General features: G+C 41.8%; 1 protein-coding gene across 2 annotated transcripts in view; it reads right to left on the minus strand.

The window, feature by feature from the left end:
- Window positions 1-17,134, minus strand: part of nrxn2b (neurexin 2b) — a 639,543-nt gene that overhangs the window by 20,493 nt on the left and 601,916 nt on the right. For both annotated transcript variants that reach the window (XM_030722576.1, XM_030722577.1), the window contains one exon: window positions 7,510-7,599. In XM_030722576.1, coding sequence (XP_030578436.1) covers window positions 7,510-7,599 — 90 coding nt within the window. The remainder of the gene's footprint in view (window positions 1-7,509; window positions 7,600-17,134) is intronic.

Consider the following 17,134-nt stretch of genomic DNA (forward strand, 5'->3'; position numbering starts at 1 on the left):
TGTTTGTAGTGTTGGTGCCTTTTGAAGCATTTTTTCTATTGAAATTATATTCAAAGTGGTTTGTTCTTCAGTTCTAGTATTATGTAACACTAATAAACAACTGCATATTCCTGTGCTTCACCTTTTTATGAAAAAAACCCCCAAAACCAAAACAAAACAAACAAAAAAAAATGTTAATGTTTAAATGTAGAATTCATATATGCAGTCTCTGGTATTAGCATGCTAGCTAATGCTAAATAGCATGACACAAGACATAGCTAAAGGTGGGGGGGGGGGTTGTTGAAAACCACATTATTTCATACCTCACCAGGATGCTAAACTTCACTGGCTAAACTGGGAATCAGAATTCTTATAATTATTTCCAGTGAACACACAAATGTTTCAAGGCTGTTGATCTAATGGTTGTGATCTGAAGCGAAAATGATGGACCAACAAACACTGCCATCTAATGAGCCACACTACTAGCAGGGCTACAAGTACAGGCTACTATTAAAGCTAGTCTTTCAGTACCAATTCAACATGGAAATTGAGTTTAATAATCAGTTTTAACACCAATAGAGCAGAAAAATCTGCACAGCAGTTCATCTCCTTCTGCTATGTTCAGCCTGATATGTGCTGATAGCTGCTAGGTAGTCTTGGCTACCTGGATTTATGTACAGTGTTAAAAAAAAGGCTTAATCTATTCTAAACAGCGATGATGCCTTATTAAGAAACACAAACTGAGAGCTCAGACCAGTGTGGGTCTGTTTTTAGTGTACTCTAGACATGTCACTGTGAAAGAGGCAGAGCCAACAAGAAACTGGAGTCATGAGAATCCTGAAAACTGCAGTATATTATGTAACTTTAGAGTTTACAGGATGATCCCTCCATCTGAAAAAACTGAGAGGCAGTTCTTTCCTTCACTACATACCTATATTTAGTGCATCAGTCCCTTTTACATTTACTGTAAATCCATAGGCTATGTTCTTATTGAATCCATAGAGGAATATAGAATATACAATACCAGACACTCTGTGTATGTGTGTCCAAACTTTTGACTGGTACTGTAAACAGTTGCACAACAGCAAAATAGTTGTTGGCATGAAGCCAGTATGCCAGTATACGTTTTGCTCTCTAAACAGGTGATCAGGGTAATAAGAGAAGGCGGGAACAAGTATTTCTAAAGGCATTACCATCCACAATCACAACCACAATCAGTTGGATCACCTGGGGGGGGGGGGGGTGATCCAACTGAAGGGGGTGATCCTTTCCTAACTGACAGGTAATCAATATGACAGGAGATGTGGCCTCCCTCCTACAGTACATCTCACACTGGCCTGCAGTTTTATCACAGGGCTTTTCCTCAGCAGTGTCTGAGGCAAATAAAGCATATACACTTAATAAAAAAAAAAAGGCTTGAAGTAAACTATCATTATAAGAATCCATACAACTTGTAATTTATTTTCTTTTAATGCTAGCCGCAGGGCAACTCCTCAGTAACTTATCCAAGTCTGGAGAAAGGTAGATGATAAAGAAAGGTTAGACAGAGACTTAGAGAATGGGGACATAAGAGATGACAGGAGCGAGGGAGGATGACAGACGAGCAGGACAGAGAAAGAGCAAGTGTGCATGAGGATAGAATGTCAAAGAGACAGAGTGAGGGCATGGAGGGTGGGGTGGAGGGAGTGCATGACAGGGTTGATAAAAAGAACAAGAAGAATGATGCGGTTAAAGAGAGTGGCTGAAGAAGAGAAAGACATACAGTAATACACAAGAGTAAGACAGTAAGAAAGAATCAGGAGGGAGAGTAAGTCATGTAATGGGATGAAAGACAAAAGAAATGGAGGAAAAAAGAAGAGGAAAGTGCATCAAAGTGCTTCCCGTGGACAATTAAATGGTCATGGGAAGCACTCGTGAGTCACCTCTAGCTTCCCACCTTCATTTTCGAGTACAGCCACCTAATAATGCCTAATAACATAGTTAACTTGGTTGTAACAGGGATTAATATGTACCTTTCTTAGTCTAAGGCCACATGGAAAATATAAAATCCATCACTTCTGCTTGCCTGAGGATGTAATGCAGTTCCTGAATGTACATGTAAAAGCTTAGATCAGTTGGACATCAGGCTCACCACTGTCTGATTTCTGGAATTCTGTTTAGATTACTTCATTGAGCAAAAGTAAACTGTTCTAAATCTGTAACAGCACATTTCTAACTTCAGTCGCACTGACTCACCATCCTCCTAAACAGTTTTTTCTCCCTAAACAGAGAGAAATGGCTTGTCACAGATGAGCGGTGGTCAGTAATTACTATCTATACTGAGCCAAATTGGGGAGTGGGCTGGTTTTAGGCTACGCTTGGCTTGCTAACGCACAGATTGCTTGTTGGAGGCAGTGAAATGATGGTTGTATGTCTGTTACAACACTCAGAGGAGAGGAGGGGAGGGGATGGCGGCTTGGTGTTGTGCTCTCGCCAGCCTTAGCCCCTCCCCTGCCTGTGCACCTGAAGCAGGAGGGAGGCAGCAGCAGAGTGAAAGGAGTGGATGGTGGTAAAGGATGATCTAAGTGTATATGAGGGGATATGAAAAGCACTGCAGCTGGAGAGAGCAGTATCTTTCTCCCACCACTGTCATCATTACGCCTCTCTCATCCTCCTTCTGTTCCTGTTATCTCACAGAGAGGAGGAATGCCATATGGTTGCAAGAAGCTTCTATCTGAAATGTTTTCTCTTAGCTGAGTTGCAGGGTGGGAGGGATGGCCCAGAATTCACCTCTGTCAATACACTCCTTTGTGACGTGCAGAACGCAAAGTTGGACTGTTTGCATGCACAGTCTGTATGGGTTTGTGTTCACAAATCCTCTGTGCGCCTGCAGAATTTATAGTGTCCGTATCAAGAACTCCCCCTATTTCCATTTTCTTCTCCAAAGAGAAAAGAATAAGGAAGGATAAAGTTGAAGAAGACTGGAGCACAATGGGGGCGGGGTGGGATGCTGACAAAGTCGATTATGAAGCGTTCCCAAGTTATCTCCTCGGCACACGGCTCTCTTTGGTAATTAAGAACGTTTTGCTTTTTTACTCCCCAGAAGTTGGGCTGGTTCGGGTAGAACACTATGAATTAATTGTGTTTGACAATGGAGATGAGGGGACAAATGCAGCATGAAGATAGACAGAAAGTCTTGGGAGGCAGAGTGGAGCCCTGAGGTCCTTGAAGGGAGCTAAGGGCAGCGAGATTATGACAGTGGATCTGCAATATTCTGGAGACAGTAGATTGGATGTAATCAGATGTGGCTCTATATCTGATCCTACATCTGTATGTGGATCTTAAACAAGTGATAGTGTCGAGGGAGAGACAAAGAGCGATAGCACGGTGGTTAGCTGGGAACAATCTTCTTTCCTTTTATTCTCTCCAGCTGTGACTGTGCTGTTTTTAGCCCATTTCATGGTAGGGGACCATGAAATAAGAGTAAAGAGTCCCTTATTTCAGACTAAAGAGACGCTTTCTTGCTGCCACTTCTCTTCTTATGAGCAAGCACGTTAAAATTCATTCAGTTTTCCCCCTACTTCTCTCAGATATGGCTGTAATAGTGCAGGGAGATCAAACAAGAAAACAAGATAGTAACTCTGCGGGATGCAAAGCTTATGATGGAGTTACTGAAAGACAGCCTCACATGGATTTGCTCTCAGTTGACTTCAGCCAGATGCGAGAGAATCTCTGAAATGAAGCTGGGATTATGAATCGCAGCTCTGGACCACTGCCTGGCCTGGAGATTTGATTTTGGCTCTGGCACCACACCAAGAGGGGGGTGCATGATTGCTTTCACTTAGGGACTCCGGGTGCTCACACCAAAAACCATTAAACACTGAACATTAATCGTGGTTCTTTAGCTTTTTAGGCCACAGAGACCTGGCATCCTAGTTTTCCTCCCTTCTCCTACTCCCTGCACTCACGTAGCTCGACTCCAGGCTTGACTGTCAGGCTGCTGGAGACCTCTAGAGGGATAGACTCCTTGCCAGAAGAAGATGTTCCAATTCTTCCGGGAGCTTTTTTTTTGCTTTGCTTCCTTCCTTTCGCATCTGTTAAAGTGAACACCTATGGGAAATTGATTCTTGCCGGTTATTTGTGCTGTTTATTTTGTAGTGGAGCTCCCTGATGAGAAGAGGAAGCTGCAACAGATATTTATTGTTTCTAAAAAAAAAAAAAAAAAAAAAAAGGCCAGACTGCATTAAGCGAATGCTCGCCAAGTTTTCTGGTGAAGGCTAGCATTGATGGTCAGAGAAAAAAAAAAAAAGCGGTTCTCCTTTTTTTCATCTGACCATCACTTCCTCTGATAAAAGGAGAGTGAGGGTTAGGAAAGGCAGATCGAGAGGAGAAAACTTGGGATGACAGATCCATCACAAGAAGAAGGATAAAGGGACGCATCTGAGGAAGTTTTGTCTCAGATAGAGCTGTTGAAAACTTTTGGGACTTGGGATTTTTCCCCTCCATTGGGTCTCTGTAATGGCTGCCGTTTTGGATTTAGTCAGCAAGCACAGAGTTGGCCAGAGATGCTAACTCTGATCTGCCTCACACACAGTTGGGGAGATGGGATAAAGGCTTCAGAATGAGATGCAGTGAGACAGTGCAGCGCCACAGCACAGCTCTCCTTTAGGACACTTCTGGCTCCAGTGACTTCCATTATATCCTGGTGTGACTAAAATACTGATTTGTGATAGTGAATGTGGGCGATTAGCTCTCTTATTTTTTACTTCGGTCCACATATGAAAGAAATAGTGCACTGAGATTAGTACTTAGAAGATCTGAAAGATATAGAGGTTTTCCATGCTTGCTGAATTTTACAGAATTGATGAAACACTAAAGGCACTTGAAGAGGACACCCACGGGGCCGATTGTTTTCTTCACTCTGGTCAAGAACCCTGAAGCATGTTAAGACCCTCTGAGGTGCTGATGTAAGAAAATCACTGGAGACCAGAGACCATAAACCCCATATTGGCAACACAGGCTGGACCATTACAGGCCATCCGTTTCAGGATGAATGATCCAGACTGCTTGACACACACACACACACACACACACACACACACACACACACACACACACACACACACACACACACACACACACACACACACACACACACACACATATGCATAATCCTTCACCCTGCATAGAAAAATCACATACAGAAGGATAAAATACATCAATTTCTTTAGGGGTGAAAACAATAAATGTTAAAGGGACCTTCATTTATTTGTTTAAACACCTTTTGTTGAAATGACCCAAAGCAGGCGCGTCACTCTTGAATTTGGCATTCGGTCATTTGCTTTGTTTTAACCCTCTGAGTTTTGCTGTACAGCAGGATGAGGACAACAGGAACATGTTGTCACTTGCAGATTTGTTTCTTTTAGCAGGAATTAGAATATTGTTAGCTTTTTATTTAGTTTTTGTCCCGAACGATTGCCGCAACCTGTCCAAGTTCTTCCAAATACCAGCATCCAGGTCAAATTATATTCAAATATTAAGCATTGTTTATAACAAGGTTATAACTGAGGGCTCTCTGAATTTGTCACCAGCAGGGCAAAGCTGGAAAATCGGCCAAATCATTTCAATTCACGACCGCGGAAGATGTAGTCATGAGAAGCCCTCAGCGGTTAGTGTGGGTGGAGTTTGATTTGCTGTTAGGTGGTTAGATTCTGCTTAGAAGTTTCTTAGCTTAAATCTCTATCCGTGTCCTTATCAAAGCAACAAACAGCTTTAACCCTTTGAGCTTGGAAATGTCCGCTAATCCCCGTTCATTATCTAAACTGTTCTTTATGCAAACAGCATCTTCCAGAACTGCTTTGCCTCTTCAGTCCATGACGTGTGTAAGACATTTAATCCAATCATATTAACAAATAAGTAACCTTGCAGTTTTTTCCCCCCAAAAAATGCACCCCGCTCAAAGCCTGCACTTGAGGTTTAATGGGGCATATTTGTTTATTTCTCCTGCCTACTTTCTGCACAAACGCTCTCATCTAAATGATTGGATACAGGCTCATATCAAACTATAGAAGAAAGAGAATAATAGATTCAGTTTAATGCTCACTCTCTTTAGAGTTTCATAGCATGCGCAAATCATTTCATAAGTGGGTAAGTCATTTTTTATTGATCCACTTTTTCATTCAACTTTCATCTCCCAAGCCTTTTTAATTCTGATTTGTGTCCTAACTAACCTCAGCAAAAGTGCATTCCCCAACGCACCAGAGGAGAGCAGAGAAGTCAGTCTACGGCAGCCGGAAATGAATGCAAGGATTGTTTTGTTTCTATGAAATAAACATGCAAGCGCTTCATTTGTCTTGTTTGTATGTCACATGAATACTTCATTTAGCTCTTGCCGACAAATTTTATCTTCTGAATTAGTCCGTGCATGTTTTATTGTTCACGATTCTGTTTCAGGAAACCCTAAAAGTATCTGGCCTCAAAATCTTAATTCGTGATAATTGCAATACATCTCGTATGCAAACAGTGACGCTATTGCAAATATTACTGTAAAGTCTTAGCTTCTTATCCTTATACTGTATTTTGTTCTGCCAGACTGTGCTAAAGTACTGCGTGTGCACTCGTCACCAACTTCATGCATGCAAAATTAGTTTCTAGAGTAGAAGCTTGATTCGTCTAATTCACTTCCTCTCCTTTTATTTTATTTTTTAAATAAGAATCAACCACCTTCAGCAGCACAAACACACGGCACAAGACAAAGACAAAGAGGTTGGGACATTTAGCACTCAAAGGGTTAAAGAATTAACACTTTCATGGCATCACATTGAAAACTTATGGCTCAAGTTATGCATAATGTTGGGTGGGAAATGGAGCCCACACGCTGCAATGAATGCAGATTTATTACCGAACAAACACTTCAACAGTCCCTTTAACTTTTAGTGACTTTCATGGGGATTCTTTTCCCAGTGATACTTTTTTCTGTTCTGTTTTCATGAGTGATTAGAGTCAGTACAAGTTCACATTCAGTCAACAAAAGACACATGAAAGAAGCAAACGGATTCATTAGGTTGTTTGCATGTGGTCAGGTTATTACGGGGTTATGTTGGGTTATTTGGGGGTTAATTCTCTGAAGAGATGCAGCCCCAGTTTAAGGTGCTTTAGATAAGGTCCCCTCGATATCTCAAAATCAATACTTGAGAGTGATGAAAACTTCAGGCAATTTTTTTTTTTTGGAATGACTTGAACAGCTTTAACTGACGACTAGACGTAAAACTGATCGAAAACAAAATATCTGCTGACAAAAGCTCATTTGCAGCTTGGCTTCCCATCACTGGAGATAAAGAATAGCTTAAAAAGAAATAGTTAATTATATATCAGTCAGTCATTTTTCCAGACCTTTTAAATCTGCACTGGGTTATAATAATGGACCCACAGTTCTGTGAAAAAGCCCAATCAAATTCACCCTTGCTGCTTGGCACTGCACCTCTTCCAGAGTGGTGGTTAACGGTAGGTTAGGCAGTTAGATCATTAGTGGAGTTAAAGGGATTTTATTACCTTTGTCGAGTAGCCACTCGTCAACTACCCGACCAAGTCGGTATGGGATTCTTTGTCTAGCAATAGCCAGGCGCTCATTATCAAAGTTCCCTTTAAGAAATTTGGAGAAGACAAATTAAGAAAAGGTTACACAAATCTGGAAGTTGAAAGGTTAGAGGTTAGAAGGGCAACATGGCAAATGTTTAGCAAGTTACGTACTTTAAAATCAGCTTTAGTTAGGACAGGAAGAACTTGTGGATGTGTTTTCGGGCTGGTTTGTTTGGTTAGACAAGTTAACAGCATTCTAGTTACCTTGAGTTTAATGATTTTTTTTTAAACAAATGCACTAACAAGTTAAACAGATTTATGAATTATTTAGATATAGTGTGATTACATTTGTGGATGTGCTAACTTATGATAGCTGTCCGCACAGTGAATTAACTAGAAAAGCATTAGCAGTAATGACATAAGTGAAGCTAGAGTCACAGAGTCACAGAATCAGCAGTCAATGAACAGCACAATTATTACACTATGAAAGAATAAAGCAGAAAAAAAAGACTTCTCAGTGTCAGCAATAACCCATTGTTATTTCACATGAGCATGACAATCATAGAGAACTAAAACACATTTCATGGTTGTTTCAAGGAAGACATATTTAAGTTCCCGCTGCACACAAAGCGTAGCTGATTAGCAAACCTCCACCTCCCAGCCCAACAACAGAATAGCATTCTGCCTGTGGAGCATGACTTCATTTTATATCCCATTCCTCCACTCTAAACTAAAGAGAAAAGGATTTAGTGAAAACTGTCAGCACCGAGTTTTTCTCAGGTTTTTTTCCTTCCCCCCTTATGCATTAATGGAGCACTTCTCAGTGGCACTTGGCAATTAGCATCACTTCATCAACGTGTCAGAGAAGTTTCATTGCCGCTGTGCAAACTTATTATCCCTCACTTCACTTCAATCAACCTTGGGGTCATGCTCTGTACCTCTACAGCACTGTCAACAGAGACAGAGCTGGAATTAAGGAAGATGAGGGCTGATGTGACCAGACTTGAGTTTTAATAAAGTCTAATGTGGTGGTAAAGTCAGAGGATTAATTAGAAGTTTTGTCTATGTCAAACAGCAGTCTTTGCAAAAAAAAAAACAAATCTGAGAGCTATGCTAGCTAAAAGGGGTCAGGGAATTCCTGGATGTCCTTGCGGAGGGATGAAGTTCTGGGTGGGGTGTGTGTGTGTGTGTGTATATATATATATATATATATATATATATATATATATATATATATATATATATATATATATATATATAAAGTGGACAGTAGTTGTTGGAGAAATGCTGATGAAATTATCTGCAGAGAGATGAGTCAGGGTGTTAGGGAAGGTTTGGGATCAGTGTCTAAATGGTAAACACTGGAGCTTGGAAGCACATCCAGCATCCTCACAAGTATACTCTGATTTTGCCCCAACTCCCCTCCCGCCCTCCACCCGTAGTGCCGCAGTGATTTAAAATAGACCACCTCTCAGTTCTGCAGTACCTACATCTACTCCCCAGGGGTCTCTCTACCCACGCCTGCCTGTGTAGAGATGCCTCACACAGGCAGAGGAGATGCGTTTGCACGTGTGCATACTGTATATGAAGGCAAACAGTTGTTTGTGTGAGCAGCAGAGGGCCAAAAGATAATGAAATCTGAACAGAGGAAAGCAGTGAAAAGGAGAGAGAGCCTGGGATAAATGATCGCCGGCACACTGATGGAGAAGAATGTAGACAACACATGAGCGTCCCATGCGCCATTTGACTCACAGCCACTGCATTTGTAATTGTGTGTTCATTTAAGCAAAGGCCTAAAGAAAAATTTTTTTTTCTGTAATTGTAATCATTCAGTGATAATGACTTCTTTTACCTGGAATAATGCCACAAGCCTTTTTTTTTGGCTTAAAATAGATCTAAAAGAGTACGCTCAGTTTTCCAGCACTTTTTAGTGACTTGAAACCCTCAAGTTTGAACCTGCTCTCTTTAAGCAGGTTAACATTTGGACCATCTGTGTTTTACTTCTGAAACAAAAATTGTCCTAAATTGAAGGGAAACGCTATTGCAGCAATTACATGCATGTGTTCACAGTGCACTTAAGATTAGCTAGGCACAGCTCTGACTTCTGGAAAGCCAGTACAGCAATTAGAGTGCACATACAACCCCAGTTTTAGAAATGACATGGGCACTCTGCTGCAATCACTGAATTAGAGAAGGAGAGACAGATGCCGTTGGCAACAGAGAGGGATGAGGGGAAGATGGGACAAATGAGGGGGGTGTGGTGGGTATGGTGGGGGTTGTAGAGAAAAGGCGATCAAACTAATAACAGAGCCAAAGGAAAACAGTGGGAGGCAGTAGTCCTTAGTGAGATGAATCAATTGTATGCATGTATGTTCTCCTCCTACTGCTGCATCTGCCATCTCGTCCACAAATCCTTACTAAACCTCCTCCCTCCTCTAACTTTCTCTTCCGAATCGGACTGAGGCAGCCACTTCCAGTAACAAAATCCAACACCAGATCTATTTTATCAGCCAAATCATTTGTGGCTAATGATCATCAGGTACTTCTCCCCCTAGTGGCAGGTGCTTGACACCACACCCATCAGCCTACTTCAAAAATGGGTTTACGATCTTAATCCTCTGTGCCCGCTCCATGAAAATGTTCCTTTCCTTTCTAGTTTCCGTCATTCTTTCCTTAATCCCATTACCTTGTCTTACTCACTTATCCATTTCTTCTTGCTCGCTCCTTTCCATCTAACTGCTCTTGTTCTTTGCTTGTCCTTCCCTTGTTCTCAAACAATCCTTCAGCCACACTCCACTCTGTCCTTTTTCTCACCCGCCCTGCCAAAACTCATTTTGATTTTTTTCCCCTAATACCTCCCATGCCCTATTCTCTCCTTGCACCTATATCCCTCCTTCTCATCTCCCATTTCTGTCATTCTCCATAAATTCTTCTTCAGCTATTGTTCTTCTGTTCGCTTTCTTTATCCATTCAAAATACACTGCTTTTACTCCTTTCTCAGCCCAGTCCTTCTCCATGCAAGCTCATTGTTACTTCTACCTTTTTCTCACACATCTCTCACTTGGCCCCTTAATTCTCCCCCTTTGTTTTGTTTTGTTTTCCTTGACTCAATTTTCCCTCTGTATTCTTCTTCATTTCCCCACAACACAGCACGTTTATTACTAGGATATTAGATGTAGTAGAGAGTAACACAGGCACTTCCATGCAGTCTAAGTGTGTGGCAGGCAAAGTAATAAATGCTTAGAGTGTAGAGTGTGTACTGTATGTAAATGTGTGCATTCTTTCCCTGGTGAACAGGAGTGAGTGACAACATCCTCATCAATAACCAAAGACAGCAGAGAAATCAATTTTTTTTTTTTTTATCTAACTACTCAAAAAAAAAAAAAGGACAAGAGGAAGAAAACAAAAACTTACTATAAATTAAATTTGAGCAAAACATATGTAGACTGACAAGGGAAAAAGTGCCACAAAGTCCTGTTGAACAGGTTTTTATGTCCTCTACACTGTGATTTCTAAAATCCAAATTCCTCTGTGTTCTGCTTGTGTGTTTACATCTGTTTGTATTTGGATCCTTAGAGGAATAAGTCATTCTGTGTGAAACAATGAAACTTCTCCCTTCTCCCTCTTCTCCTCACCAGCTGAAGCCTGCTCTGCATAAGAATTGGTGGTGGGTTTAAACAGCTGGGCCCATCTCTTCTCCCTCTCCACCATTATCACACTCACCATTCCCAGGACTGTTCTCTTTGCCTGATATGAAAGATGGAGGAACAATGCTATCGGACCCGGTGCTCAAGTAAAATCTGATCTATGAGAGAGACAGAATGATAAACTAGTAAATCAGTCAGTGGTTCTAATACTTTGAGGGATATGCCTTTTGTTTTATAGCCAACATTCACCAATGGAAAACAGTGTTTCAGATTTAAGCTAATATTTCCTTTAAAAGCTGCACAGGTTTATGCTCAGAATACAATTTTACCCTGATGTGTCACGAAAGCCTCGGATGTTTTCCAGTCAAAATGGTCTGATGAAAAATTCTATTAAGTGCACTGTGGGACATGTAGGATCTTAGGTTTCTGGAGCTTTCTCCATACCAGGGGCAGCCTCTGTTTACCCGATTTGAACCATTATTTTTAATTATGACAATGCATATGACAAGAATGTAATATGTAACCCTGTGTGAAAGGAACAGCCTAGCAGACCGTGCACAAGTCAGCATTAGAGGCTGGACCACAGTGCTTATGGATGTATGTTTGCCCAGCCAAGGCTCAAGTCTCAGACTATCCTGGTGCTGTTTCCACTCTCGAAGCCAGACACCCGTTAGTCCTCCTCTTGCACCACGTCTTAGCCACCTGGAGCACTGGATGGATTAACAGCCATGATCAGGCTGATTTTGGGTAGGTATCACAGCTGTGTTGCTAGGGGCAAGGCAAGGGCACACTGATTGCCTGGCACCCTGGGGAGACACAAAGCAAGGTAGGAAAGGCAGGGGGCCTGTGCAGCGTGCAAGGAGTGCAGAATGCCTGTTTCCTAGTGTATCTGAGAGAGTTGGATTTGAATGTTTGGATAATCCAGCATATGAATTACACACTGTCTCTTTCTGTATCAGTACAAATGTCTATGCCTGTGTGATTACATGTGATTGTGTTTGTAGAGACTCTCCAAGGAGCCAACTGCATATCATGTAGCTCTGCAGGCAGCCAGATGCCCTTGTACAGGACACCCACATTGGAAATCCATCCACAAGAATGGAGATTACATTGGAGACAGTTGGCATGCAGCCATCCGGCTCTTCCTCCCTCTCACAGAAACCTCTCTCCGTCAACCTAGCCTCATTCTGCTTTTCATTTGGTAACTTTAGATGGATTGCTCTCATATCCACTGGGTGTTCTTGAGAGCAGATGGGCATGGGAAACCACTGCCTTATGCACTGTAAATTCATGCTACTAAACGTATCTCTGCAAAGAGAGCTGTTCTTATGTGTTTGGTCCTGTTTTCATGTTTTGTTCTATTCTTTTTTTATGTGTTCAAACTGTGATTTCATATTGTTTTCAACAGGTGTTTGGGAAAGATGGCAAGTGATGTGGATCCATTGTTGCTGCAGAGTCAAATTTCATTGTTTTTTTTGTTTTTTTTTCAGGGAGATGATTTTAAAGAGTCAAAAACTGACAAAATTGACATGATAAGACGGCAATTTTTGGAGTATTTTTCTCCCCCTCCTCCATCATTTTTTTTTCAAACCAAAAAAATGAGTTTTGTTTCTTCATGTGAAGCACGAGGGAAAAGAAAGCGATTTACCTACCCACCATGCTCTTTTGTTCAATGTAAATACATCAGCCACCACTCGCGTCTGCGTGCATCTCAAACAGATAACTCACTGTTTTAACAGCTAGCTCATCTGTCTTTCATCTTTGCAGCAGTTATCAATGCAGCAGCTCGTTTTCATTTCTTCCCCTCTTTCGTCTTGCTTCAACAGGATCCTCACCACCTTTCATCTTGGCCACGGTGGATTTGTGCGAGGGTGGCTGCCAGAGTGAGCCAAGGAAAGCCCCCCCTCAACCCCAACTCGTGTGGAAATCAAAGTTGTCACTTCTCTAATTACCCAAACCAATCTTTTCCCTTTCCTGATCTGCACTACTTAGCCATGTCTCTCCTCTTTCTCTACTCATCATTACTTTCTTGACTCTTTTACTGTTCACTCTCTCTCTCTCTCCATCATCCATAGCCACAGGCCAATAATTGGAGATACCTTCCAACTGTGCAAGATCCAATCACAAGCAGTCGCAGAGCACCAGAGGCCCAATAAGAACCAGCAGAATGAGGGGGAACTGTCATTAGAGACAAGTGACTAAGCTGGCTGACTTCAATTAACTCTTACTGACTTTTCTGCTGTACTTCCCTGAATATAATGATGTAAAACCCCAAAATGTGACAAACGTCTGTCATGCATCATATCACATTAATGCCTTAAGAGCACTATTTATTTATTTATTTTTTGGTTTCAGAGTTTGGCTTCAGGCTGAAGACCAAGTTTTAAAATTAAAGAACAACATTTTGAATTTTTGTCATCTTCTTCGTGGCACCATGGGTGGCTGTGGCTCAGGAGGTAATCCTGCTAATCATAAGGTTGGCGGTTCGATTCCTGGCTGCTCTGGGCTGCATGCCAAAGTATCCTTGAGCAAGATACTGAACCCCACATTGCTGAACTGCAAGTGTCGGCGTGTGAATGTGTGTGACTGTTAGACAGTAAGCATAAGCACTTTGAGTGCTCAGAGTAGAAAAGCGCTATATAAGAACTAGTCTGTTTACCATCAGTGATAGCCAGTGTTGAAGCAGTAATTTCCTGCCTTATAAAGGACAGAGCATTAAAGCTTCCTTCCTCCATTCAGAGTCTATAAATGATTGATCATATACAGATACATATCATACAGAATAACCAATGACTAGCCTATCCTCACAGAAGGAAAGTTGACTAAAAGCAGGAAGATGTAGGAAAAGTCAAGCAGTTTTCCTTTTAAAGAAATTTGAACTACTGGAAATGGAAAAAATTTTAGGCTCAGTGACAGTACATAGTTAATTTCCCACTGCTTCCCACTGTGATGATGATAGCGCTGCACAAGTTGCACTTTTACCTTACTGTCATGCAGGGGCTGCTACCACAATGCAGACTGTAATTACCTTGCTATGGATGTGCTGCGAGCTAATTAAACTGAATGAACAAGCCTAGTTTCCATTACATAGAAGTGCTGTTGCCATACAATATGATTTTAGAGGTACAGATGGCATGTGCCTACCCCACACGGTCATCTGTCATCTTGCGCTCGGAGGACCATTAAAGCCACACAGGTCTACTTCAGTGCTGCTGGTTTGGAGGCCTAAGGTATTGAAGTGAAATCTAGTCCATGTTCAGCTAAAGTCTCTATGCCTACAGCCATTTGTCTCACTCTGTATAGAGTGCACCCTTCTTTCCTAATCAAGTTGCTCTCCCCTATTTTTAGAGTGCTCTCACATAGCTTTTGCTAAAGGGAAAAGGGAAGCAGATTTTCTGGGCTGCCACAGTCCCCCCCTCCTCACATTGTCTCTTTTTCTTCCAGCTGTATTTTTTTTCTTTTTGTCTCTTTGACTGCAGAGGTAGCAGAGACAAAGACAGTTACCGATGCACAGCGGCAACATAAAGGTAAAGATAAAAAGGGGAAGGAGGAAGGAGAGAGCATAGCCAAGAGCTTTGTTGACCCCTTTCCTCAGACCATTTATCTGAGGAGTAAGAACATCTTAACAGCTCAGTTGGAAGAGCTGAAGCTGACCTCGCTGGTACAAAGAGTCTCTCTTCTTCTGTGAATCCATGTCTCCTCCTCAACCCTCCCACCCCCCACTATAAATGCCAGCCTTCACGCTGGACAGATCCTCTAAGTGCCTTACAGAGTGAAAACAGGCAATAACAATAGCCCTGTCTTTGTACTTCGTCTATCTTTCCTCTGTCCTTGTTTTATGATCTGTATTAAGAGCCGGGCTAATCTGCTCAACATGAACACTGTCTGGGTGTGTTTCAAGTAGAGAGTAATTTATGCGTTATGAACTTATTCTTGACTCATTTACAATTCTGCATTTCATGTGAATGCTGTGTATATGAATATGGCTCTATCATATTGTTAGGCTTTATGTAAAGAATTTCCCAACTCTGGGACAAATAGAGTATATCTTATCTTATCTTAATCTTCCCCGCTGTGATGCAATCCAATTTGTGAAGCTCTTATTAGTCAGTACCATTGCTTATCCATCAGTAACCAGCCTTATCCATCTCAGCAATAACAGCAGCTTGCTTCCAGCATGCATACTGGATTTTGCCTTTCTCTCTGCACCCCCCCTCCATCAAACCTCTCCTTCTCTTTCTCCCCCTCTCTTCATTCTTCTTCTCCATTACACATTTTTCAGCAATACATCCCCAGCACTTTGCTGCACTTTCCTTTCCCTCTTTTCTACCTCTCCTGCCATCAGACCCTCCATCCATGCATCCACTGTCAAAGCAAAGTGACAGCTCAATAGTACAGTAAATCTACTGTTTGTAAATACAGCTCTCAGTGACTAAGAAACAGTAGGATGGCACACTGTGAGCTCTCATTGGTCATAATGGCACAGTTATGAGGCAGCAAAATATGGTAATCACAGCCAATATGCTGTGATGGTGTTGATATAACTATGGTTGTAAAATGCACAATGATTATTCAAAGCTCAGGGGACACCTTAGTGAATCCCAAATGCCAAGTGTGGTATAAACCCACACAAAAATGGATGGATTTTTCCAGAAGCTGGATTCTTACTGTAATTTCACAATTCACTGTTTCTCCACCTTAGTTATATCTGTTTCCTTATGATTCAGCAGTTGCTGAAAGGCCAACTGGCTCCTTGCAAGAGCTGCCCCCCCCCCAAAAAAATCTGACCTCCCCTTGGAGTGTTTCAGCAGCTTGATCGGCAAACGAGTAAAGAAGAGGGGGAGGATAGCTTGGAAAATAGGGGGAGAAAAGGACACACATGCAGAATATGACCCATGACGGGGGTTTTAAAATAAAAACTATTTTTTAGAATTAAAGCTGCTTTTTATAGACATGACATAGACTCATGGCACATTCAACATGGCGGTCATGTCTATGGAGATGTGGTGGGACTTGTTGTTCCTGCTGCCTGTGGTCAAGTTGTATGTTCCTGGAGTTGGTCCCTGGAATTTCCAGAGGGCGATACTGTAGATATTAAGGCAGTGAAGCTGACCAGCTCCTGTGCCCAGGTTCCTTATAATTACAACCCCCTGCCTTTCTGCAGGCCAGAACTCATCATGTACAGGGGGCAGAACCTGGGTGAGGTCTTACATGGGGGCCATATTGTGAACACCCTTAACAGTGTGGAGATGAGTAAAGAAGAGAAATGTGTGCGACAAGAAAAAAGCTCAGCAGAGAAGAGAGTAAAGCGGGCGAATCCTTGTGTCTGGGTGAATCCAGGAGGAGTGTGACATCCACCTTATTGCAGATGACCTTCCAGTTGCAACACTGCCACACATTCACTGGAAAGACATCCAGTTTGAACTTGGTTACAGACTGGGCTTTTTCAATAGGGATTATTCTCCCCATGTCTGCGTTGGTTCTCTCCTGGTACTCCGGCTTCCTCTCAGAGTCCACGCGTTAGGTTAAGCTGAGATTCTAAATTGGCCGTACAGTAGTTATGAATATAGTTTACGTTATCCCTACAATGGTTTGGTGACCTGTCCAGGGTCTACCCCACCTTTTGTCCTATAACAGCCGTGATAGGCTCCAGCCAAAACTGTGACCCTGAATTGGATAAGATGAAGAAAGTTGACAGATGGATGATATTCACTAAGACTTTATGTAACTGGTGTGGCAGTGCTGTCTCCACTACATAATTAACAAGTTCATTCTGAAAAAAAAAATCACTACAGCAATAAAAACTAATAACAGCAGATGACAAAAAAAAGCATTTTATGCCATTATTATGCAGCATAAATTGCTTTCAGATTGTTTCAGTAAGACCAGAAAAATGAGATGACTCATTCTTCCTCTTACAAATCAAAACTTAAGAAAGCAAAAGGCACAAG

The sequence above is a fragment of the Archocentrus centrarchus genome (assembly GCF_007364275.1).
Source record: "Archocentrus centrarchus isolate MPI-CPG fArcCen1 chromosome 18 unlocalized genomic scaffold, fArcCen1 scaffold_23_ctg1, whole genome shotgun sequence".
Classification (NCBI taxonomy): domain Eukaryota; kingdom Metazoa; phylum Chordata; class Actinopteri; order Cichliformes; family Cichlidae; genus Archocentrus; species Archocentrus centrarchus.